Source organism: Phoenix dactylifera, chromosome 11 (assembly GCF_009389715.1).
Source record: "Phoenix dactylifera cultivar Barhee BC4 chromosome 11, palm_55x_up_171113_PBpolish2nd_filt_p, whole genome shotgun sequence".
NCBI lineage: Eukaryota > Viridiplantae > Streptophyta > Magnoliopsida > Arecales > Arecaceae > Phoenix > Phoenix dactylifera.
Window position 1 is genome coordinate 28,864,508 of NC_052402.1, and position 27,106 is coordinate 28,891,613.

At 37.5% G+C, this 27,106-nt stretch overlaps 1 protein-coding gene across 5 annotated transcripts; it reads left to right on the forward strand.

The window, feature by feature from the left end:
- The first annotated feature begins 3,188 nt into the window (after positions 1-3,188).
- Positions 3,189-27,106, forward strand: LOC103723606 (BEL1-like homeodomain protein 7). 5 transcript variants are annotated; one of them, XM_008814565.4, is made up of 6 exons: positions 3,189-3,822; positions 4,632-4,721; positions 5,166-6,288; positions 25,027-25,403; positions 25,492-25,552; positions 26,083-27,106. In XM_008814565.4, the coding sequence occupies exons 3-6, from the start codon at positions 5,350-5,352 to the stop codon at positions 26,719-26,721; spliced, it is 2,016 nt and encodes a 671-aa protein (XP_008812787.2). In that variant the 5' UTR covers positions 3,189-3,822; positions 4,632-4,721; positions 5,166-5,349; the 3' UTR covers positions 26,722-27,106. The 5 variants fall into 5 exon arrangements, with proteins under 5 accessions (XP_008812787.2, XP_026655967.2, XP_026655966.2 ...); XM_026800165.2 differs by lacking the exon at positions 3,189-3,822 and adding an exon at positions 3,986-4,190; XM_008814568.4 differs by lacking the exon at positions 3,189-3,822 and adding an exon at positions 4,242-4,540.

The window sequence follows — 27,106 nt, forward strand, 5'->3', positions numbered from 1 at the left end:
TCGTGGCCATAGATCGTGTTTAGCAATACATAGTACATGATGAGGTGATACACATCTAGCAACTTAGTTATCCGATGACCTATATACATCTCTAGATAAATTAATATATGATTTCTAGAACATTATGTTTACCAGTACATAATGCATATCTAGATGATATATACTTGACATATTTTTGATACATACTTTAAGCTTTTTTGATACATATTCAGCAATGATCCAATATATATCCCAAGCAAATCAATAAACATCCAAGCAAATTGATACATAATTTTCAAAGCATCGTGTTCATCAGTACACAGTATATATCTAAGTAATATACACTTGATAGATTTTTAATACATACTTTAAGCTTCTTTGATACAGACTTAGCAGTGACTCAATACACACCTCCAGACAAATCGATATGCATCTAGGTAAATTAATACATCATTTTTAAAATTTTGTGTTCACCAATACACTACACATGTTTAGGTGATACACACTCAATAGGTTTATGATATATACTTTGAATTTCTATTGTATACATCCAGCAACGGCCCAATACATACTTCCAAGCAAATTGATATATAGATTGTGGCAATGCTTAACTATTTAACCGTTTAACTTGATCAACCTATTATATATCAGGTTAGGCAACATTTTTAATAAAATAGTCAAGTTCGAATTTGGATTTTTAACCTGGTTAGGTTGGCAGATTTTTTTGTTATATCTTGTATCCAACACAACTCGTATCTGATCCAAAACTCAACCTAATTGCCACCTATGTATATATAGTTTCCAAAATATGGTATTCATTAGTATATAATTTGTGGCCACGTGATACATATTTAGGACGGACGCGTTCTCAAGGAAGAAGATTCAAAGGAAGAGAAAGGGACTTCGAGAGGAGGAGGAAGACCTCACCAACAGATGAAATGGGAAGGATGGTTAGACGAGGAAGTAGAGAGCAATACAGAAGGGTGGCCTCACAAATGATGCTTCATGTAGTTTTTTTTTTTTTTTGTGTGTGGAAGTCATGAGATGGACGAAGTTCATTAGTAGGAGGAGTTCTGTTCCATTTTAACTCTTCAATTTCTACTTTAAGATAGATATGATAGGGTATATGGCAAAAAAAGTAGGCCGCTCCATATAATCTTCTCTGGTGCATGTACTAAAAGATTTTTGTTCACTTGCATATGGTGGTTTAATTGAAGTACTCTCAATTATGGTACCAACCAATTTGGTTCCTTCACGTATATTCATTTCCCTTCATTTTCAGCATTCATTATTTTCGGCCAATGGATCTTTAACAATTATGGATTCATACTGTTCGACTATAACATAGTGATAAACCGAGCCATGGACGATTTGGTGCATAGATATGACATGGATGTGAACGTCGAGGAGGGCATATCAACATTATGGAAGGAATCCCAGCAACTCTAAACAAGACCGTAAGAGAATCACTTGCAATAGAAGAGGTGATATGTGTACCAGGGGAAAAAGTTAGAGACTCCTTACAAATGACATTGAGAAGTTTAACGTAAAGGCACTTTCATTTTCACTCGAGAGACAGTAGATCCAGAAAAAGTACTATGCAATAGTAATGTAGACCAACCTCCCCTCTCACTTTTGTGAGAGTTGTACAGGGATATGAATGTATGGTCCCTCTTCAAGCTAAGTCTAAAAGTTATTATTTAGACAGATTCAAAGTTCTCGCAGCAGATTGTACCCTAAAGGCAACGGACATTGGTGCATGCAATTATTGGTAGCTCAACTAAAGATATAGTGCCAAATAAACTTTGGCAAGAACTCGTATATGAAGTTTTCTAATTGGCTTCCAAGCAATCAGGGTACGGTTTCATGTTATATGAACCAACACTCCATTCAGAAAAATAAATAACGTATGAAGTATTTTCAGCTCCAATGGGCCAAGTAGAGAGTGGTCTTGTCACCAACTTTCTAGATGATTTTTCCTGAAGATTTTTAAGTACTCATTTTCTCAGTGTGCAAAACCACCTACAAGACATTACAACCTTGATTTTGAGATTGAAATTGGACTAATTCCATAATGCAAATGTAGTGGAACTCCTATTTCATCATAATGGGTGATTGTTCCTATTCAACCCACCGATAGTTCTTGTCAAAAATTTATATCTAATTTTGTCCTTCAAAAAAATTTATATCTAATTTTGCATTTAGGCATTAAATTAATTAACTAGTCTACTTTAGTATATTCTAGTATCTTTTTATTTATTTAATAAATTACAAATTCTGATTGATGAATAGATGAGGTAGTAGTTTGGTTAGGCAATTCATGGGTTTGCAACAATTAGTCTATGGTTCCCACGGTCAACTTGCTAATTGACTACGACCCACTTGCTGTGCTTTCATCTTGATCATTGATTCCATGCTCGACTGCAACTAGTACCGACCAATATTGGCCACCATAGCCAAGCTAGTATAATCAGTTGCAGTGAAATTTTTTAAAGACTCTAGAAAAATCTTCTGTTTAAGCTCCCACGAGACATTGAAATTTAGCGACTCAACCTAATCATCGGTTGACATGACGGCCCATCTCAATCACCTAACTCTGATGAGGATTTGCCATAATTGCACTCATCAAGAACAAGAAAGGACCATGCAGGCATGAAAGCAGATTTTGTATACAACCAAGCGCAGACTTGATGCAAAGCATTAAGGAAGAATACAAGGGAGTGATTTTTAATCCACACATTTCACAACCCACATCAGCAAAGACAAGGCATGCTTACATAAGTGGGGAACCCACACACCTATCAATCAACATAATAATGCCCTTGTTTTATAATAATGCCCTTGTTCTAAAGCAAGGCCACCCCACCAGCCCCCAACCCCACAACACCTTAATATGGGATGGTTAGGCAAAGGGAGCCCTTTTTATAAGGGATGGTTAGAGCGAGGACCCCCCATATATGTTATGTGGTTTGGATTGTGAGAGCATCTTTTTAAGAAATTATATTCTATAAAGCATGCAACACATGGTTGTGCACCCTGTCAATCACAAGCGCTTGTTTCTATAGTTTCATTCATCAAGTGGGTGCACCGCTTCAAGAGCGAGCGGCTGTGGTTGATGGCATGCTCGGTCGCATGGTGCATTGCCATAGAGCATATGGTCTCTTCGCATCTTCCACGTGCTTAAAATTCTAGGATGGCGAGAGGGAGGGAGAGAGAGAGAGAGGAGGGCTGAGGAACCAAGGGAGGGGGATCAAATTGGTTTGAGAGAAGGTTTAGGTCCACCAACTGGTGGTTAGAAGAATGAACACCTTAACAATCCCAGCACCAACTCCAAAGGAGTGAAGGAGATAGGAAGGAACTCTCAGACTTGGCTAAAAAGAGAGGTAAAAAGGAGAGAGACAAATAAGGGAGAGAAGAGAGAGAGCAAGAGGCCATTCTCATGCCTTTTTGAAGGTGAGGAGGGATCGAGTACTGTTCTCACGTGCAAGTTAGAATGTTGGTTCTGCTGATGATAATCTAATGAGATGACAGAGAGAGAAGGGAAAGCAAGTTAAAGAGAATCATTAGTGGGCTTATTATATTATTCTAGGTGCTGGCATGGGAAGTGGAAGGAGGATTATTATATAGGAGAGGAGGAGAAGCAGAGGAGAGAAAAGAAAAAGAATTAGGAGGTGGCTGGCGATTTGAATCCTTGGGATCGGTTTTGTCTCCGTATTGGGAGGATTTCTCACAGAGGATCGGCTGCGAATTCATGCTTTCCTGCTCCCCACAACGCGCACAGCAGCCCTCCTCCCGCGGTTTATCTCTCAACAAAGTTTCCACCCCTCTTGCTACTTCTCTCAGGTATTATTATTTTTATTGCTTCGTTTCTATCCCCTTCTTTTTATCTATCCAAGTACCTATCAACGGGTACATATAATCTTATATCTGCACTTCTTGTTTTATAAATCGCCGTCTCATTTATTTCCTCTTCTTCTCCTGTTCTTTTTGTCTCTTTCTCTCTATAATTTTTTTCGAGCCTTATTATTCTTTTTATGTCTGGTGGGTGCAACAAACTTTCTCCCTTGACTTGTTTTTTATTTTGAAAATTTTGTTTCTTCTTGGCAAGGAGGGATTATCTTGTGGAATAATTGACCGGAAGCTGATTCTGTTGTTTTTCTTCTTGGGTGCTCTCCTCTTTCTTTGGTTGAATGAGCTCTTCTGATAAAGTGGTTTGTGTTCTGTTTTCCTACCTTGCTTAATCTTGGTTTTTCCCTGCTCTGCTTTTGGGATGGGGGAAGCTTTTCTTTCTTTCTTTCTTTCTTTCTTTCTTCTTTTTGCGTCTGGGTGTGTTGACTAGCTGGAAGGAATGGAGTCTTTGAGATGAGTTTTGGGTTTTATAGGTGAAAGCCCTTTCCCTAACAGATGCTAAAAGGAAAGGGCGATAAAGTAGAGTTATTTGGCTCTTTTGGTGGTGGTTTTTACTGCTTTTTATTGCTGCTTTTCTGTTAGTTGGCATAAATTGTTGTGTGCTTTGAGCTGAAATTGGTGGGGATTGAGATTCTGAAATCTTTCACTAGAAGTATGTTACTTGCCTTACTTTTCGATATCGTGCAAGCATGTAGCCTTAAAAGGAAAGGAACTTGGTTTTATTTGTTTGATTGTTCATCCAGATTGATCCTGAGCTTGTTCTTTCATGACCGAAGAGGTGGAACAACTCTGAGCATTTTTCTGCTGATTACTCTTCCGATCGTTGTAGCAAGGTAAAGACTTTAGGCTATGGTGTTCGGTCGTTCTATGTCTTTGTTTTTGTATGTCTGTATTGATCCTCCTATGTTCTTAATTTGTTTTAATAAGTCCTTGTCTAGCCCTTTCTTCCGGTTATGCTAACTCGGTGGTTCAGAAACTGTCATGGCCAGAGCAGTTGGTTTTTATACTTTGCTTAGAAGTATAAGGAAAAGAAATGCCAAATTATGATATAATTTCACCCCCTTTTTTTTTCTTGATGGTGTTATCAAGACATTCTTGGTTAAAAACGAAAACCAAATCAATAAACCATGTTATATTTACAAATAAATTTCCACTACTTTCTCTTTTGAATTCTATGCTAATTTTTCCCTATATTTAATGATTTATTAGTTAGCGTTTGTATATGCCCTTTATCGCATACCTGCTGACCTTTTTTTTCTGCGCACAACTTCTTGCAGACAACTCATTTCTTCACGGAGAACTCAAGCTTTCTGTGTTATGGAAGGTGTTACTGTTGGGAACCTTCCTGACTCCTCGCGACAAGCAGCTAGCCTACTGCTGTACCCAATGTTGTCATGATTTATTGTTCAACTCCTCCTATTTATAAAGATCTTGAACTTTTTGAAATCAAGGGACAGAAAAATGGCTACTTTCTACACCAGCTCTACTAATCAAAGAGATGCCATGCCAAATCTGTGCCTAAGGGATCCTGGACATACTCCATATCCTGAGTCATCGGTTACTGGCAACATGCTGTATGTTAACTACCCATCTTCTAGTCTGTATTCAGATGCTTTGGCAGGCAATGCTCAATCCCAGCAGAATTCTGTCAAGGTCCCTGTTCCCATTGCTATGATTTCACAAGGCTCATCTGTGGAAGGCCCTAACATGGTGACTTCTCATCTTGGCGAAAATGCTTATAATGCTTGGAGGGATGGGAGAAATGAGATGTTGTTCATGCAAACAATTGGTGGGTCAATGAATGGTGCAGGAGATCTTATTCGCAGTTCTGTTAGTAATAATCTCCAGATGGGTCTGCAGACACAGTTGGGCATCTTAAATGGCCAGGAGTTGTCTTTGCAGCACTCAAATGTTTCCACCATGCAAAACCAAGGACTGTCACTTAGCCTCAGCACGCAAATTCCAGTTCCTTCATTCCAGTACCGGCCTGCGACCTCAGACTTATCTTTCTTTGGGCCACATCAGTCAACTACAGGAAACAGTGGGTCATGTAGAGATGATGAATCTAGAAACAAAAATATGCATGCTAACCTCTCTGCTTATGGAATTTCAAGTCTTACAAATCCCATTTCAAATTCTAAGTATCTCAAGGCAGCACAAGAGTTACTTGATGAAGTTGTTAACGTCCGGAAGGCTTTGAAGGACAAAGCAGATAAAAGTCAAAGTGTCCATACTTCTGCTGGTACCGCTGGTTGTAAGGATACTGATGGGGCAACAAAGAGTGAAGGGATGCCTTCAAACGCTCAAGAGTCCACTGCCAATTCGCCTGGTGAGCTCTCACCTTCTGGAAGGCAGGACCTTCAGAACAAGGTCACAAAACTGTTGGCTATGTTGGATGAGGTGGGTATATATTGATTTTCCAATTCAAGTTTCTTTATTTGAAGTTTCCTTCATATGTAGTAAAAGAAAAATTGTAGGTTTGAGCAGCACCATTTCTAGTAAAGGTTAGTCATTTCTTCTTTCTATTCATAGTTCAATGTTTTCTTTTTTATTTTCAAATTCATACAATACTTGTAATTCCTCAGTCCAATGCATATTTTAGGTTTTATTGCACCATAGTTCCATGTTGTTAGATAATGCTGGAACATAATGTGTATATAAATATCTATTTTTTTAGCGCTTGCTCTATCTGTTTCTTTTTTATATTAGACTGTTCAGCTTATTATTATGCTCTGTTTTATGTGTTATGATTTTTTTGAAGGAGTAACTTGTGTAGAGGTTTCTTGTTGGATGTGATTTTTAATTGTGTAGTGGGCTTTCTGTTAATTGTCTTCACACATGTATTTGAAATAACTTACATGAAATCTCTCTCTCTCTCTCTCTCTCTCTCTCTCTCTCTCTACACACACATAGAGAGATGTGTGATTGTGTATGTTGACGGATAGATAGGAAAATTGCCATTCTCGTTGCGCTGATTACTCAGAATTGCTTCAGGTATCTTATTGGTGATACATACTCCATTGTAATCAACTCCTCTACTTGTTTTAAGTTTTACAAGTATAGAGGTATAAAGTGAAAATTAATTAGCTATTACAGGTTTAATGGTTTTTGTTGACTCTTATATTGATCTCTTTGAAGAATGTGGAAATTTATTTGATAGGTATAATGCATCCCTCCATGCCCACATCAGGTGAAGCCACCTACTACTCCTAAGCTGACTGGGTTATGTGATTAATTAATCAGAATTCTCACACTTAATGAGACTGTCCTTGCTTTAGAGATATCAATGTAACTTTGACAGTTTACTACCTTAAGAAGCTTATCAATTGAGTTTCCATAGTTTTGCTGTGTACCGCCTCTTCCAGATTGGCAGGTAGGTCTAGGTCTTCAAAATTGATAATTCAACCTCTTTGAGTATTGAAACCCCAAGTTCCCTGCCTTTGCTTTATTATTTCTATGGAGAGAATGATGGATGAACCCTCTCCATTGTGCTAAATAACAGCCATAGGTAGTAGCTTCTTACCCAAATATGATGAACCACCCATCCATAAACATATTGCACGACGTTATGCTTTTGTTATACAAAAGTGGTATTGAGGAGACTTGAAGTCAAGGCATGCCATACCATACCGAAGCGGATGGTACGAGATATACCGTAACATACTGGTTTAGTACCGGTGCATGGCACAGGGGGCATACCAATACTCGGTATACCGAACCGGCTCCCATACCGGATGTTCCGACACAGTAATAAGGTGGCACCACTATGGGGCCCGGTACCAAGGCGGCGTACCTTGCTTGAAGTTATTTATTGAGAAATGAAAAAAATGGAACATCTTCATGAATCTTTACATTTCAGAAGCGAAGTTCTGTACGACTGCCTTGCATAAGGTGAAGTGTTACAAAAATGAAAATTGAGATAGATGTCGGGTGAAACAAGGTAGAGCAAAGTGAGAAATGATTATAGTAGAGTAGTTTAAGGAGTTGGCAAATTAAGGACAAAGTTTTTGAGAGATTGAGATTGTATGAGTATGGACAAAGGGCATGAAGATTCAAGATGTCTTTCATAAGGTGGTGCTATAATTTGGGTTGAAGGATGTGAAAATAGGAGCAGAAGACCTCAGCTTACAATTACTGGATGCTGTGAGCAAGACTATGAAAAATCTTGAATAACATCAGAGGCATCCTTAAATAGGATACTTGGCATGTGAGGATGCATAAATCCGACCCCAAGTAGTTAGGTCAAGGATCATAAATTATGGCTATGGTTTCTTGATTTGTTGGAAACGTTATAGAGCAAAATGTTCACTTTATTATGATAATCATAGTTATTTATTTAAGACCAGGCCCTGCTCCTGACAAGAATATCACATATCTTATGTTAACAGTCATTCTTGTGATTCCTAGATCCGTCTAATGTGCAAAGGATGGTGTCCAACATTTGAAAACCCTCTGTGAAACAGTCTATACACAATTTTTGGAAACTGGTTGAGGTATTGAAAAATAGTAAACATGGAGTGTTTCTTCACTGGTCTTCTGAAGTGGGTTACAGAAAATGGTATGATAAAAATTTGATATCTCTTATAAGTTGTTTGAGAACTTATGTTGAGTATAGAAATATGTAAAAAGTTTTAAGTAAAGAACACCTTACTGGACCATTTCATAATATTTCAATGTCCTCATTTGCCCACAAGTTTCAGCCATATAGCAATTCTTTATTCCATTACATGCTTTTCTCACTATTTTCGGAAAGTTTTTTAAGTTTTGTTTGTTATGTTCATGCCTTATGTTTGAACATGTTAAGTACCTAGGACTGTGTAATGCTTCTTTCATAGATATCTCTCATCACAGTGGTATACTAGTGTTTTTATTAAAAGTAAGGTACTCTATCTCGATACTGGGCTCTATGCCGGTGCCACCCTGTCACTGTGTTGGTATGCCTGGTATAGGGGCCAGTTCGGCATACAGAGTGTCGGTACGCCTTCTGTACTGTGTATTGGTACCGAACTAATACGGTACAGTATGCTCCGTACTGTGCAGTTCGCTATGCTCCATACCGTGCGGTTCGATACGGTATGGCATACCATGATCAAATCAAAAGGAAGCTGTGATTCTATTGTGGTTTCTACAAGCTAATTCACTTTTTCTACATTTGTGTTTCATTGGATTGAAATGGGTGAAATAAGTTGCCTTTTTAGTTTGAGAAAGGTAGAGTATCCACTATTTTGTTATTAAGTACTCTCTGGTATGGAGGCAGAATTGAAGATATAATCAAGATAAAGGAAGAGGGCAATGGTCATCAACTGATTGACAACATCTTTCAACTTCTTTGGTTACATCATAGAGTTCTCTTTGATTAATCCTTCTCTTCCCCTTGTTGGCTTTCAGTTTGATCTGTCTGTTTCCTTACATAGGGTAAATCAGCTGTTTCTTATCATGATATTGGTTTTGTTGAGTTTAGATTGGATCTGGAAAGCACTAGTCTTTAGGATTGAAGTAGAGTAAAATTGAGGATTAATACATGGCTTTCCATGGACCTTTATTGTTTTTCTTAATGTGCTGATGGCATGTTTTGTGGATACATGATAACTGGTGTTCCTGTTCTTTTCCAGAGCTTTCCCTTTTCTCCCTCTTTGTTTGTCCACCATTGTGTTTTCCCTTTTCTTTCTCTTCTTCTTTTGTTCCTTATCTTTCCTTTCCTTTGCTGTATCATTTTTTTTATATAATGGTGGAATGATGATATATTCTTTAATGTAGCATATAATTAACATTAACATTAACCAACAATCCTGATCCCATCTTTATCAGAACATCCATATGGACCAAAGTATAGTCGATGAAAGTTCAATAATGTCTTACCACTGGCTCTCTACCTCGTGTTAATGCTCAAATAAGTTTGTGCCACATTCCTATCTACGAAACTCTGTGGAAGTGAGGGACCTACTGCTAAACCTAAAAGGGCCAGCTAATGATTGGGAGATCTACTAATTTAGTAAATTGTCCTGATCTTGCTGTTATAGATTTTAAGGTTTTTTGACCATCTAAAAGCATCAAACTGTGCAGTTTGTTTTCATCTCTTAAGTGGTATTTATATCTCATTACTTTTCTCTATTGATGCCATAATTTAAATGATGCATTAAACAATTTGCCAGCCTAGAGATTTCAAGTATAGATATTTCAACTATACATAAGTGGGAGACTTTTTTTCTCAATTACTAACACATTATAATTCTTGGGCAACCTTCACAGCAATGCTTGTTTGAGATCTGTCAGCGAATACTTTTGGGCTTGTTACTGTTGTTTTAACACTTCCAAACTTTTATGAACTTGCTGACCATCACTACTATACTCATATAAGTCCAAAAAGGAAAAAGAAAAGAGAGCACATTTCTTTCATTGAAGAAATTTTTTTTTTCTATGCTGCAATTCGATCTCATGCATCTATTCTTTTTGCTCTAACTAATCTTAGCAGCTAAAGCATATGTACGTATGATTCATTTTCTAACATCATATATTGTTAATCTATCATTCATATAGCTAAAGTATGTCAAGTTCTTAGTTCTTATAACATTTTGGTGATGGTATTGAACAATGTATTCCTATTACTCTAGCTAGAAGTCTTTTCGCATGCTGTTAAAAGGAAATTGACCAGGTCCTCAAGAATTATCCACTTTGAGCTCTATATTAGGGCTTCAGATTCTTCATGACTTAAATGAGAGGATGTTTGATGTAGTTTACATGCCTTTACACCAACTGTATTACATCAGAAAATTTGAATGTTTAGGTTACTAGCATGTTGAATTGCACCTACTTTGTTCCATGGTCCCAGTCATCATGCATTGGGATGATTAAATTTATTGAACTCTTGTGTGGTGATTTGACAAGTTAATGGTACATAGTGATGTGGGTTCAACTCTAAAACATGAATAGAAGCATCAAATCTTATCTCAACTATCTTTGACTGACTTCATGAATCATTTTTATTTAATAATTCCTATTAAGGTTTGAAATCCCGTAGGACGGGTGTCCCAGTTTTCCTACGGAATGCGATGCCCCACATCCTGCCCCATCCTAGTGACCATTCTGGTTGAGCATTTCGATACTTGCTTGGGACACCCTTTTATATATATATATATTTCATTTTTTATTTAAAAAATTATCTTGAAGTTTTCTTGCTTTATTTGTTTGTTTAAACATATTTAAACTTCAAAAGTAATACATTTATGATAAATTGGCCCTATTTTTACTAGCTCGGGGAGAATATCAAAGCCCCCAACTTTGTTCCTTCCTTCCGCCCATCATTTCAGGCATGAATTGGGTGGTGCACATGTCAACTACAGTCACAATAATGATGAGATAAGTGGGGAGACTCAAAATAGAGGTCTTACCCCCACCTCGATTTAATTCATTTGGTGCATGTATACTAGACTACAAGGTAGACTGAATTAGACCGAACCGTCTGGTTCGGCCTGTGCCGAGCCGATCCGGTGGAAAATCGGGTCGATTCGCCTATTGAAATCGGTTTCAGCACCGAACTGGCCGGAACGAGTTCCGAACCGACTGGAACTGGCCATAAAAGGCCCAAACTAGACCGAGCCGGCTGGAAGCGGCCTGAAACCGGCCGGTTTTATTCAAACTCAGTGCGAACCGGATGGTTGGCACTGAGTCAACCTGATTCGGAACTGGGCACCCTCCCCCTCTGATTTTTTTTGTTAAAAACAAGTATTGGGAAGGCCGAAGGCCTTTTTTTGGAAGTTCCACCGACTCTTCTTTTCTCCTAATTTGCGAACACGACTGGTGGAGCTTGTGACGATTGCATATAGGAGACGAGCTCCTCGGGGTCATTCAGGAGGATACGATGCAATTGCAAATGATTTCGCACGTGGAGTAGGATCTATAGACGTATCAGATTCTGAGTCATATACTGGATCCTATTACTCATAGCCACAGACAGCCGATGACCCATATGGATACGGATATGGATATGGTGCGTCTGAGGAATCTTTTGTCGCTACTATCCTACATAGTCTCAAGCATTTTATGGGTCGGATTTTGCTGCTGATTTATTTGGATGGGTTCCTTCACATCCGTTTTATCAACCAATTTATTTGCCAAAAGATACCTCTCAGAGCTAGAACTTCAACAAGAGATACGAAAGTACTTATAACATGGAGCAGTTCCTTATGGAATGAATATACAAGACTACAACACCGTTTGGTTAGAAGGATAGGCTAATGTGCCTCCTGACTATGCTAATGATTCATATATATGAGAAACATTGTTACTCGACGAGATATTAGATATCGGTATATATGTTGTACTTTAAATATATGTAATTGATTATATTATTTTATATTTTTACCTTACTACTTGATTTAAGGATATTTTATGTTGCTTTTTGTAGCACGCAGCATTTTTCTAATTATTTTATATTTTGTATCATTTTAAAATAATAAGATGTATCATTTAGGTTAAACTGGATTTATAGAACATCAAAAAATATCAAAAAAATAAAAAAAATTAAATTAGACTTAAAATTATTAAAAAATTCAAAATTATTGATTACCAATTAAATCAACTTGAAAAACTTCAAAAAAAAGGGTGTGTTAGTACGAAACCGGCATGCCTAAGTGTACCTTGTGTTGGTACGGTACCGAACCGGTACAGTATCGACCTGCCTACCGACTAGTGTACCAGTTTGGCGAACTTTGCTATGCTATATGCTTATATTTAAGCAGAGTCATTTAATATGGCACATGCTTTCAAATAGGGGCCATTTATTGGAGAAAGTAAAAAAATATTTTGATATTTCTTTTTTTTTTGGATTTTTTTTTGGAACCTTATCCAATTACTAAAAAAGTCCACTACTTTCTGCTTGATCAATGCTAGGTTCATATATTGGACCCCTCTAAAAATTTGATAATCTTACTAAAATAGAATATATATTAAAAAATAAAATTTATAGTAGTTTGATCCTAACCTTATAACATATCATAATTTCATGCGAAAAACATTATCATAATTATCTCATTTTACTTTATGTGGCTCAATTAATGATAAAAGAAGCTCTCACCTTAATTAAGCAAGAAGTTCCTGATGTGGAAGATGGCTCAACTCTTCTTCCTTTCCTCTCCCATCCTCTCTTTTCCTCTTCCTCTCGTATTTCAGCTACAACGGCGAAGGGCCGATGCTTATAACATCTCAATGTCTTGACATGTGGGACTAAGCTCCATCACGCATCCCTGACTTAGTTGTTTTACTCCTAGACGCTAAGAATTTCACCGCAGAGCAATGCGACCAAATAATGCTGGTGCTTCAAATCTCAATCACATCTATTGAAATAAAATCAACTCTCAAAAGAAGTGGGTGGCAGGTGAGCACCACACTAATTGAAGAGACAGAGAGGAGAGGGAGGTGAAAAAGAGAGAGTGGAAAGGAAATTAATTAAAAAAATTAAAAAGAGGAGTGGACAGGTGAGTTCTATATTGATTAAAGATAGATCGAGTGGGGGAGGGGAGCGGAAAAGCACACAAGAGAGAGAGTGAGAGGGGAGGGAAAATTAACTCTCTCTCTCTCTCTCTCTCTCTCTCTCTGTGTGAACTCTCTCAGTCAGCGTCCACTAGGATAGGGGTGCTACGTTCCACCATTGGATCACCAGTTGTTCGCTTTGATATCTATGCGGATGGATGAATGATGAGTTTTGAGTGCTTTAGGATATGTGTGGTTGGTGATCCGGTGATACTTTCATATGAAGGAAGGAGAATCCTTCTTTTGCATGAAAGATACGACCCTGTTCCATGTCTACTCTCTGCTGACTGCGTGTGTGCTCATCGGAAAGGAAAAAAAATGTGAGCACGTGACTGGCTGAGCCCCATGCTCATCGGGGAAAAAATGGAAGAAGAAGATGAAAAGGAGGATCCTCACGAACCTGAGCCTTTGTGCCTCCTCCCTCCCAGCAACAGTGGGCTAAGCCAAAGCCAATACATTATTGAAAAAAAAGTAGACCTAAACTGATCTTTCCTTCCTTCTCCCTCCAGGCAATGATTCGAAACATTGTCAAAAAAAAAAAAAGGTGCAGCTGAGGGCATATTCCGATTGGGATGGCGGTATTGGTGCGTGACCCTGCCGGGCTGAAGGCGAGCTGCCAAGATGGAGGACGGAAGTGTGTTTTAGGTCCCGCACCTATCCCATGTGCCATAATCTCATTGGCATAGGATGGGACCGGTTGGGACTGCCCTCGTCCTGCTGGGGCTTCAATCCTTAATTCCTATTAACTTGATAATTGTTTTCTAGCATTTCAAAAGTATAAAGAGGTGTAGGCCTTGTCACATGGTAGCTCCTTTCAAAGTTGATGTTTAGAGCCAATTGTAATGGACGTTGTCGTTTCCTCCTTGTGTCATGCCAAAACTCTTTCATTACCAACTAAGCATTTATCTACAATTTACGTATAATTGACATATCCAAATATCCGGTTTGGAAATATGCTTTGAGGTTCAATATAGACAATATGATGGCAATCTCATTTTATCTTTAGGTATCAATTATTGTGCATGCCTGATCAAATTGATACTTTAGTTGGCTTTTGCATTGAAGGTTTTTATAGGAGCAGCTATGCCTATGAATTTAACAGGACAAATTGAATGACTCGGTAAGTTTTTAAGGTTTGAGTTTTCCCCTATATACTTTGGAAGTACACCACTGATTAGATTTAGATTATACTTTGGATAAAGGTGATCAAATGATGTTTGTTGAATTTATGGATTCACAACTAGATCTTTGGTCTGCATTTATTTTCTTTTTTAGTCCAATACCAATAAATATTGATTTAAGTTTAACAAAATCATCAATTCCAATGTTCAAAAGCCTATAGGTGGCCCATGGGCAGCTAGGAGGCCAGGTAGGTGTTAGATGGGTGGCAAAGGTCAAGGCAACCCAAAAATAATAATTTAATAAGTTGACAAATATAATGATGAAAACTAGCTATATCCATAAAACTTGGAACATAACATATTCAATAAGATGTAGTAAGTTTATTGAAATTACCAACTTGGGAATAATCAAACTCATAAATCAATTCCATCCATCATACTCCAATTTAATGCAAAATATTATGGCAGGCGCCAGGTGACCATTTGGGGGCTTTTTTGAGACTGGTCTAGATGGCCAAGGTGACAAACTTCTAGAATAATATTCTTTTTTGATTATTTTTCCATGAAATGATAATTAACATTGCTTTATCTTAGAATTTCCTGATCTCTTGTTTTCACCTCCAAATTAAATTTTAACCTACAACTTATAAGAGACAACCCCATCATTGAAAAATTATAGATATGCTATTAAAAATTAAATTTATGAAATGAAGGTAAGTGCTTTTTTTAATTTGACTTTTTGTTTTTCCTGAAATCACATAAATGATGTAATAGTCTATGGATTTAACATCGAGTCAAAATATTGATTCTTCCTTGTAGAAATTTTGTGCCTCTCAGTTGAATTGAAAAATATTCAACAATTGTCATAACAAAATAGTATATTATTGATATGTGGATTTTATACTAGATTCATATGTCTATTTTAAACGTTATTAGAAAACTTTGCAAAATGTATTAAAATAGGGAAAATTATATTTAACTTATTGAGTAATGATAGTTTATGTGTAACTAGTGTTGGCATTGTGCTATATCTCTTAGAGGAAACAAGGATGTCTGTGACCTGTGAAACTTCATACAATTAAAAAATATTTTATTGTTCATGTAAGCTTCCAAAGTACACTCCAATATTTGGTTGGTGCACTTGTTTCACTCCCTTAGAAAGAGCAAGAGTTGAACATGAAGAATGTATTTAATAAAGACAAGAATTTATGTCAAGTGTGCATTTACTAGATGTGGACTCAGTCATCCAAGCCACAGCATTTGTAGGCATTTCTATCCCATATACTTGTACCGGTATGCTGTACCGGTTGGTACCGGGCGTACCGTACCCGTACCGATGGGTACCGGTATTGGTACGCCAATGCCGGTACACCTGGCGTACCGCGTACCGTACCATACTGACACTCGGTACGCCTATACTAGTGCGGCACCGGTACGGAGTTCGGTACCAGTACGGCGAACCTAGCAATGTACCTATATAAATTATGGGTGGATGCATTTGTGTAAATAGTTTGTGGGTCCGTACTAGATTTTTTTTCTTCAGAAAAATATATTACTCTGTTGTTTTGCTTTATGATTAGTAGAAAGAGATGAAAACTAAGGACAAGGATTTAATTGTTGATTCATTTTAATTGGTAGAAAAAGAGCTGATCAAACTTGGAAATTGTATGAAATCTTAGACTTGTTCTTCACCCACCCTTAACTAAAATGTCAAAGTTGGTACATGATCAGACTAAAATAAATATGATAGTTTCAAAAAAATATTATTACTATCTTAATATTATTTAAGATCAAAATCATATTGGATGAAGTTGTAAAGATAGAGGTAGACTGATAATCATGTGGGATGAAGTAGTAATGAAGGATTTGATATCACTACATCTTTTAGAAAGTGTAGCCCTAAAAAGAGCAGAATGGAGAAAAGGATTCATATAGGTAATTGTTGATTCATATATACTAGTTAAGGATTGAGGCTTAGTTGACTTGAGTTGAGTTGAGTTGTATATTTTTTCTTTGTGCTTAAAATTACATGATATGGTATGATATGCTACCTTATGGCTTAAATACCTTTGGTGCTGGTGTTTTCTCAATAGCTAATTGCCTCCACAAACTATATGAAATAACTTTTATTCAGTCAACACTTCTATCAATTATTTTACCATTATCCAAATCCATGAATTACAAATTTTCTCTAAAATTTAGGTTTTGAATATTGGTATCAAATATCTAACCATTTTTTTATTGGAATGGTATGGTCGTATTGGTACGATAGTAGTACAGATGGTGAAAACATCAAAAATAATGAAAAACTATCGCTACTGACTGGTACAGTTTGTATAGTACCATCTATATGCATCGGTGCAGAACACTACAGACTGCAATGGCTGGTATGTATCGATAATTGCTAATACATATTGGTATAGGTTTCAGCTTCCCAGCACCCGTATAAGTGCTAGTTTGGCATCGGTAGGATACGGTATCAATGGTACCATCCCGTTCTAGTGATTTTTGAGTTCATGAAGAAAATCAATTTCTTATGCTTTTTTATGAATACAAACACTAACTTTACTTGCAAGGGGAAAATTTTAACTAATAAATAATTAAATATATTTTTTTCTATATAATGCTTCTTGGATTATCCCTAAACTTACAATTCAATATAATTCTTTTGAAAAGGACACACAGTGTTGTATCTATGTATATATACTTTACAATACTTGGTCCCTACCATTCCCTTCTTGTCATAGCAGCAACGGAGTCATCGTCTATCTCATCAACTGTCTTCCTGGTATGATGGAATTGAACAAAGAAGATTTGTTTAGGAAGTGATGCTTACATTCCATAGTTTAGAAATCTAGGTGGATTTAGGTGAATCCAGGTAGATATAGCCAAAGTACTGTACATTATGCCCTTTGCATATTCACTATCTAGGATTAGCTTTCAATTCTGTAAATTTATGAGGATCATTATTGTTAGGACATCAACTGAAGTGTGTGAAACTCAAAATTTTGAATTATCATAAAAGCTTAGCTTCAAAGCTATGATGATTGATGATGATCATTTAAAGAAAATGTCTTTTAGATAGGAGATTATTTAATAATGCATTGTGATTCAGATTTTTAAAGGGTATGCTGGTGATTTGATGGCTAATAGGACTAGAGCTTTGGTGAATGCTAGACAAGAATTACAGGGACATGAAGTTGCCTTTCTTGGTTTTGTGCGTGAGTTCCATGCCCATGAGTTTGAAAAGTGTATTAAGCAACAGCAAGAGTGGACAAATTGCAAATGCATGGATTTTATTTGAAGAGCTGTGGCTTTTGAGATGGATGAATAGTACTGTGGCTTTGTATGCTTAACAAGAAACAAAATATCAAACCAACACTATCAAAGATGTTATGCTAACTAGAGTGTTAACAATCTTCTATACCATGCATACCCATTACTGATTGATGGAGTGACATATGACTAGTTTAATTTCCATGTTAAATGTAGCCTAAAACAACCACGAATCCTTATAATGGACAAGAATATGCTAAGGTAAAAGTGGGAAACAAAAAATATCTCAATTGTAATTTATAATGTTGGATGGCTATGGATAGATCCTTGTGGTCTTTGTTAATTGATGACTTTAATTAATTAACTTACAAATCAGTTTAAATCTAATTAAAAATATCATGTTTTAAATTATGTAATTTTGAATATTATAAGAAACTATATAATTTGGTTGTTATCTCAGAAAAACATCAATCAAAAGTATATTTGGATAATATAATAAAAAATTACTCTAAAAGAAAACCCAACTATACATTAAAAAAATAAAAACTCTTCTCTATGGGTTATGCTATATTCTCTAAATTCTCTTGGATTGATCACCAATCTGTGTCAAAATTCAGATTCATTTCTGAATGGGATATAATATTTTAAGTTGAATGTCTGGCTTAAAAGCAAGCTGGTTCAAAGATATATCAATCTAGCAGGGAAATAAAAAGGAAAATTTTAGATCTTGTTATAGGAAAATATGGAGACTTGCATAATCAAAGAAGCGAAGAGACTTACAGAAACACAGGAGGATGTGGGGATTTCCTATGAAAAAGAAAGAGACTAAATGCGTGGCATCTTTACATGGTAATGGCTTTGGATTCCTTGATTGCTTAACTACTGAGCTAAGTTGGATTTCTTACTTGAGATTTAAATTGAATGAAGACATTAATGGAAGCCATGTTCCTTCCAAACAGGTGCAGCGAGGGTGAGGAATAGGGAATAGCATTTTCTTTTTTTTTTTTGTGTGTGTGTGTGTGTGTTTGGGGGGGGGGGGGGGGGTGTGGGTGGTTAAGATGGCCCTCCCTACCCCATGGCTTTGCTCTACCACCAGAGGAGAAGAATGAAGGAAACTAATTGCCAAGGTTGCTTATATGCAGTGAGGCCAGCTGTAGTCCTAACTAGGAGCTTGGATCTGTGTTGAAGGTCCTCGTAAGTGGAGATAATAAAAAAGGGGATGAGCTATGGGTGTCTATGATGCCATATGAGGACTTAGCACAGTTTGCCAAGTATGACCATCCTCATAGAGTTAAAAAAGGTCTACGGTTGGTTAATAGTATTTCAATATAAATATACTTTAATTATAATAGGAGCAGATTTTGAAATTTGCCTTTCTTTTTCCTTGATGTAAATTAGGAAATAGTGAGATTTACCACATGACACTCAAATTTATTGTAAGGAAACACTTATTCGAATGTTAGTCTTACAATCAAGGTACGCCGAACTGGTGCTGGTCGGCATACCGGTGGTGATCCGGACCGAGTCGGTATCGGTTCGGGCCGTGCCTAACCGGCACCGACCTGGTCCACCGTAGCAGAGTGCACCCGCGTGGTTCCCAGCGCGCGCGGACGCGGGCGCACTTTCCTGTGCACGGGACGCGTGCGCAGGACACTATTCTTCCCTGTGCTTCCACGGGCGAGGCCGCGAGCAAGGGCCCGCTTCGCCGCGCGTTTTCCCACGCGCGTGCTGTCCAAAGTGTGGAGCGCGCTGCCCAGGGTGCGAGGGTGCTTCCCCGCGCATTTCTCCGCGCATGGGCGTGTTTTTCCGCTCGTTTTTCCATGCGAGGGCGTGTTTCCCCGCGATTCCCTGTGCGCTGGCACCTTCCTTTTTCTTTTTCTCCTTTCCTTTTTCTTTTTCTTCTCTTCTTTCTTCTTCTCTCTCCTCTCTTCTCCTCTCTCCTCTCTTCTCCTCTCTTTCCCCCTTCTTCCGCGAGCAAGGAAGGGCGAATAGAGCTCTTGGAAGGGGGGTGATCCTCGTTGGTGTGCTTGAGAGGGGGTCGGCCCGAGGCCCGGCCTTCTTTCTCCTTCTCTTCTTCTCCTTTCTCTTCTTCTTTCTCTTCTTTCTTCCTCTTCTTTTCTCTTCTTCCTCTTCTTCTTCCCCGTGCGTGCAGGCACGCTGCCCTGCGCGTACCGGTGGGAACCGCTCCGGTTCGCACCGGTACAATGCGGTATCAGTCCGGTTTGCACTGATACGCTGCGTGAATTGGTCGGTTTCGGCCCCTTGGGGCCGAAACCTTTTTCCATACCGAAACCAAACCGGTCAGGGACTGGACTGGTCCAGTACGTGCTGAACCGGCCAGTATGGGCTGGTTCAGCATACCATGGTTACAATGCTCCTTTCTGAGGCAAAGCTGTTGGACAAATTAGATATCAATTACACAGTTTTTTTCATGTATAGCTTCATTTTCGATGTTTATTTGTAATATTTGAATCTCATTCATGAGAAGCATTAGATTTATTAGGTTATTTTTGCTAATAATGAATTTACTTCTATGAGCTTATTTATACAACATTATAAAAATGGGCTGTCGACCTGATGCCCATCCACCATGCTCGTCCAAGCTTGGGATTGGCAACAGCTACTTTTCTCATACATTGTCTTGTTAAATCATTAGTTCATTTTTGAAAACTCACCAACTCTGTACGCTTTTACTGCAGCATAAAAAGCCGTAAGACTTTCAAGTGCGATTTTTAAATTCCTCCCATTGGATGATGTTCATTGCTAGGTTTTCATAGTATTCTTCCTCACAAGCTTAGTATAATACTTACAGAAAAGAAGCCTTTTGTATTTTGGTATGAAGTAATAAGGCTTTCCTAGTTTGGTAAGTATTACATGACTTCTGCTGTTTTTGTTTTTTTAACCACAACCATCATTTGGAAGACTTATCATTTAGTTTGATCCTCAGCTGCCAAAACCTAGAGTTGTTAGGAGTGCAAATGCAGAGGAAGTAGATAACTTGAAAACACATCAAGTAAGAAAACCTTTAAGAAGTGGTTCTGGTTTTGAGTTTCCATGGAGTTTCCCAAGAGGGCACATTACTTTAGGTAGAATTTTCCTGGTACTAAGGTTTGTTCCTAGTGTCTTAGGAAATCCTATGATGTGGAATTATGGACTACTGTATTCACTTTTGATTTTATTGTTTTGGGTGCTAAAAGCTAATTTCCTGTTATACATCACCTTAAACATTAGTTTACCCAGTCATATATCTTGCCACTAGAATAAACATGCTGGTTATGTTTAAGTTTCTACAACAAGGATTTTTTTGTTGTTTGTCCAAAACATTGCCATAACATAAATCCCTCATTTGGCATTGGAAATTTATCATCACTATATATTAACTATAATTATTTTGGGGACCAAGTAAAGATTTTTCAAGTGGGATTTAGTTCTGTTTGTCTTTTTTTCTCGTAGAGAGTTCTCTTTTTCTGATACTTATTATCTATTCTATATCTGTTTTCTCCTAAGCGTAAATGAGTTTAGACATGCAAAGGGTAGATGCAGTACGGGTGGTACTTGAAGGTAGGGATCAGATATCACAGTATAATAAAAGAGTTAGCTAGGATGGGTCTTAGGAGTCGAAAAGTTTCTAATATGATCTTATTAGTATGACAAGATCCAATAGGCAATCAATCTGGAAAGGTCCTAGAAGGAATGCAAATGACAAATAATGTCAAACTAGTAAAGACAATGGTGAGGACAAGGGACAAACTAAATTTAAATGAAGAGAATAGGAGTAAAATGTTGGTTCATTTTTTTCTAGTGATCAATGAGAACTCGGAACATAAAAAGTATACGGTTATTATAGCTTTTTTTTTTTGATATATAAGTATTTTAAAAGGTACTTGAACAATTTGCCAAACCACTTATGTGATCCTGTTGTGCAGCCTCTTGACCTATCAGCAGCAAGCAATTTGCATGCCAAACCCCACCCTTCCCCCTCCCCAGTCTCATCCATTAGTGCCCTAACATTGTATCTTTGTTACAACATGCAAGTTTCTCTTACTTCTGCATCTTACTTTGAATTGATTGTTTATCATTTAGAGTAGTCATTTGTAGGGAATGTCATTTTACTAAGAGAACCATGTAATTCTTCACCAAAACAAGTCCTTAAGTTACATGTGAGAGTACTCATCAATAGATGTTTTTTAAAGATTTACCAAGTTATTTCTGTTTTCCTAGTTATTTTTACTTCTTTATGAATCAACAGTTTCTTTACATAATCTGCATAATGTCTAACTAAAACCTGCACTATGTGGTTCTTTGGGCATCAAAATACCACTAATTCCCTTTAGAACACTTATTTGCAAAAACAAAATGAACTGAAAAACTACACCGATAATAAGGAAAAACCGATGGGCTAAACCATGATTTTGTATGGTTTTGTTTTGACAAAATAAAGCATGTAAATTAATTAGTGATGGGTGATAGGAAAGAGCATTGGACAAAGCGAAAAAGAAAAAGATTTGGCATTATGTGACACCATGAAATTGTTGGAGAGGGTGTTGAGAAAAGGAGTCAACGATTAGGAAAAAAAAAAGGTAGAAGGCTTTACACTTATCAAGCATAACATTTTATGGAAAGATCAAAAGAGAAAAAATGACCAGGGCACAGTTCTTGTCAACATGGGGAGATCATAAGAGAACCATGAGAGGTATTTTTTTCAAAATATGTTATGGACATAAATAAGAATATGCTTAACAAATGGTCATATGGACAATTTTTGTGGTGGTTGTGAGGCGAGTCTATAGCATGTGATAAGCATACATCTAGAATAGGCTTTATACTTTAACTTATAAAAAAATTTGATACTTCTCATAGTTTTCATTTGATATTCACAAAGAAAACTAGAGGTCTATTTCATTCGTGAATGATAACCATAACCATAACTATCATGCCTTGTCCCAACTATTGGGGGTCTGCTTGATAAATCCTTGTTCACCAAGAATTTCTATGGACAACGATCTTTGATGTTAAAACAAGGGAAGATATTGAACTTGGATTTGTTTCATAGCTTAACATGTTCTTTATAAGTGGGAACCTACCATCTAAGATTTCAAGTCTCAGGATGGGGGGCATCCTAGATATCTCATCTCGTTCCTATGCGAAAAGAGGATCGAAAGGTGACTGGACTCTGAAACCCATCCATGCAGGGAAAGAAGAAAGAGGAAAAAGAAACGAAAGAAGATGAAAAGGAAAAAAAAGAAAGTAAGAAAAGAAGAAGAAAAAGGAAAGCAAGGAAGGAAAGGAGAAGAAAAAGAAAGGAAAAAAGGAAAGAAGGGAGAAGAAAGAATAAAAAGCAAGAAAGGAGAAAAGGAAGAAAGGAAAGAAAGAAGCAAACAAGGAAAGAAAAAAGCGAGGAAAAAGAAAAAGGAAGAATAAAAGGAAGGAAAGAAAGAAGAGAAGAAATAAAGAACAAAAGAAATAAAAAAAGAAAGAAAGAAACGAAGGAAAGAAGAAAGGAGAGGGAACCCGGCGAGACACTCAGGGTGTCTTGTTCCATGGAGAAGCCAGGAGTTCCTTATCCCACGGATTTAAAACCTTGCTAACATCAACTGTTCCCTGTTTCCGTTTGGGATTTGAAACCATCTGTGATGGTTATTTCTTGAATGCTGGAATTAATGAGTGTAACATGGGCGTTCTACATTGAAATTGTACTTGGAAAGTTTGAGGTTAAAGGTTTGAGAACCAATCTATTTAAAAAATATATATGGGCTGCAGTATCAGTGGGAAAATTATTGTGAGCCTTCAATCAAGGTTCAAGATTGATTTCCTTGAAATACCTATAAACAATAATTTTACATCCAATCTAGTGTAGAGAAGTGGACAGTGGACAAAAATATTTCTAGTACAGTTAGTCATCTGTAGATGTTATTGACTGACAAATGCCAATCTAATTTAGGGAAAGTCTAGGATACATTAGCAAGGATGGCAATGTCATATTGCTGGACTGTTTGACAAAGAGGGTGTCAATAAATAAATGAGTTGGTAGAAATAAGAATCCTTGTGCTAGAAAAGATGGGGGACAAAAATTGTAATGAGTAAATAGAGGAAGCTTAAAATGTTGCATCAGGCAAGTGATGAAGCATTGGTTGAAAAGAATATTCATGCATGAAATTTCTGAAGCAAGCATTGACTACTTCATGTGAAAAGATTTGATAAAGATGGCTGAGAAAAGCTCTATCCTGTCTAGATTTATGCCTAGTATCTAGTGATCAAACTTTGTTACTCTTTGCGTAGAAGATTTGTTCCAAGTATATACTGTATACTTCTGCAAGTATATTCTGAATACTTCTGCACGTATATACTCAAGACTTCTGCGTACCTTTATCTCAGCTGTTATATCATCAAAAGCTTCAAACTTTTTCTGATTGTGTTTAATACTAGTGACTTAGTATGCAGTCATTGATATTGAGATTTGAGAAGACATTTGTTCTAGTCTCTGAGGGAAGACTACTTCTCTTTGTACCTTTATCTCAATGATTTTGATCACCTTTCAAGTATTTATTGATTACTTATGCATATACCTTCATCTGAGCTATTGTACCATCAAAATCTTCTAACTCATTTTTGATTATTTTTAATCCCAACGACATGAATATGCAGTCCTTGATGTTGAGAAGATGTTCCTAGTCTCTGAGGGAAGATTGTGCTTGTGTTTAGTGACACTCTTAGGTCATCTACCACATTGTATAACCATCCATGCTGAAGAATCAGTGCATATCTGCTTTCACTGAGAATTTCGTAAAAGTCTTCTTTTAATTATTACCCCAAAATTGTGTGCTGGTCCAGATGAGAGGACAGCAATAAGTTATCTCCAAAAACAAGAGAAGAAACCTACATGCAATCATTAAGCATAACTATTTAACTGGAACAATGTACATATGGTGTTGTTTTTTGAATCTAATTTAAGACAGTATTTATGATTTATAAGTGAAGGAAAGCTGCATTAATCTATTTTCAGTGAGATCCACATCAGCAATGTCATAAACCTGAGAGAATTTTGGGTTTAAGGCTCCAAAACATCCTGTGTTCTGCCAAGAAGACTACTACCAATGTTATACCGTCAATCATATCAATGAGAAATTGCATGCTTTGCTAATTTCATTGCATGATTGATTTTACTGCTCTTTATGTGTGGATTAAATTGCACTTCTTTTCCCTCCTATTGCAGGTTGATCGAAGATATAAACAATATTACCATCAAATGCAGATTGTAGTGTCATCTTTTGATGTATTTGCTGGTTCTGGGGCTGCTAAACCTTACACTGCACTTGCCCTTCAGACAATCTCTCGGCACTTCCGCTGCCTCAGAGATGCCATCAGTGGTCAGATTCGAGCTACTCGGAAAAGCCTTGGAGAGCAAGACAGTTCAATTAGCAAGGGAGGTGGAATCTCTCGCCTCCGATATATAGACCATCAGCTAAGGCAACAGAGGGCCATGCAGCAGTTTGGTATGATGCAACAGCATGCTTGGAGGCCACAGAGGGGGTTACCTGAGTCATCTGTCTCAGTCCTTCGTGCTTGGCTGTTTGAGCACTTTCTTCATCCGTAAACTTCAACTACCTCCTCCTGGAAATTTGATAATATTAGTGTATATTTGTTCTTATTCATTGTTTTTTATGTAATCTTTTGCCAGTTACCCAAAGGATTCTGAGAAGCTGATGCTTGCAAGACAGACAGGCTTGACAAGGAGTCAGGTATGCTCCTCACTATTTATATGAGAACTTTAAAGGTTTATATCTGGACATGTTTAGGATGTTTTCCCCCTTTAATGATTAATGCAATGTCTGATGGTGTCGGTCACATAGAGAGCAAGTCTATCATTCTTCTCTCAATACTCTCTACTGTAATTTCCTTTATTCTATCTAACCTTCTATCTTTATCATTTGTTATTTGTCTGCCTTCCAACTTCTACTTCATGATCCTTCAGCAACTATGCATGCTGTATCAGCTCCTCTATGCACCAATGCAGCTTAGTTCTCTTTGCACCTGATACTTAATATTTATCTTGTATTGGGTCCTGTTCCCCTTTTAGGTATCTGCTTACCACCCACTGTCAAACATATATTTGACTTAGATCTCTAGGTTACATATCCTATTAATGGATTACCACATATTATGTTACAAGGACAACATTTAGAGCTACATCCTATTCAATCCATGCCAGTCAGGTAGCATTTATTTCTGTTATTTTTAGTTGTTCATCATTTGCTCTCCCTTTGTCTAGGTTTCAAACTGGTTCATTAATGCTCGAGTTCGGCTGTGGAAGCCTATGATCGAGGAAATGTACAGAGAAGAGATTGGTGATGCGGAGATTGACTCAAACTCTTCATCAGAGAATCCACCCATACATAAGGATGAGATCCGATCCTCTGAGAATGAGGAGGACTTACAAAGCCCTCCAGGGGAAAGATGCCAGATAAACCAACTTAATGACTCAAAGTCGAAAGCCATCCACAACATGGATACGGGTGGGGCGTCTGCCAGCTTTCAGGACAAAACAAGTTCGGATGATGCTTATATGAATCTTAAGTTGAACGAGCAAAGACCGAATGGCAATGACTGTAGCCTTCTACAAGATGCCTTCACCCACTCGGAGGGGAGTGGAAGGTATATGGCTTATCAGACGGCTGAGTTTGGTCAGTATGGGAATAGCGATGTCTCTCTCACGTTGGGGCTGCAACACTGTGATGGAAGCCTTCCTGTATCAAATGGTCCACAGAACTTTCTTGCGATGAGGGGGGAAGACATTTATGGTGCAGCTGCTCCAATTGGAGCTGATACAACTGATTATGATTACATGAGTATGGATGATCGGCGGCACAGGTTTGGGTCATCGCATCTACTTCATGATTTTGTTGCTTAAAACACCAAGTTTTACTGTGGTGGCTGTTCAAATAAGTGATGCTGGAATAGCATGCCCAAAGCTGCCTTTGGATACCGTTTGCAGACACCATAGAAGCAAGTTCATTAGCATGATATATGGTGTAATATAAGACAGATAAAGTGAGTGGGTGGAATACACAGGGTAGCATGTTGTAAAGATAGATGCATAGTTGTGTAATTGTTGAAGAAGAGAACATGTACTATCATTTGAGTATCATCCTTCTGTATACTATTGGAATGGCTTCAGTCCTAGTGTGATAACTGTATGAGATTGTAAGAACTGGTGTGATGGTTTTTCCTTCGGGCGGAACCAAACACCTCTCTTTTGTCATGGAAGGAGGATCTTAATCCTATTCTTTGCCATG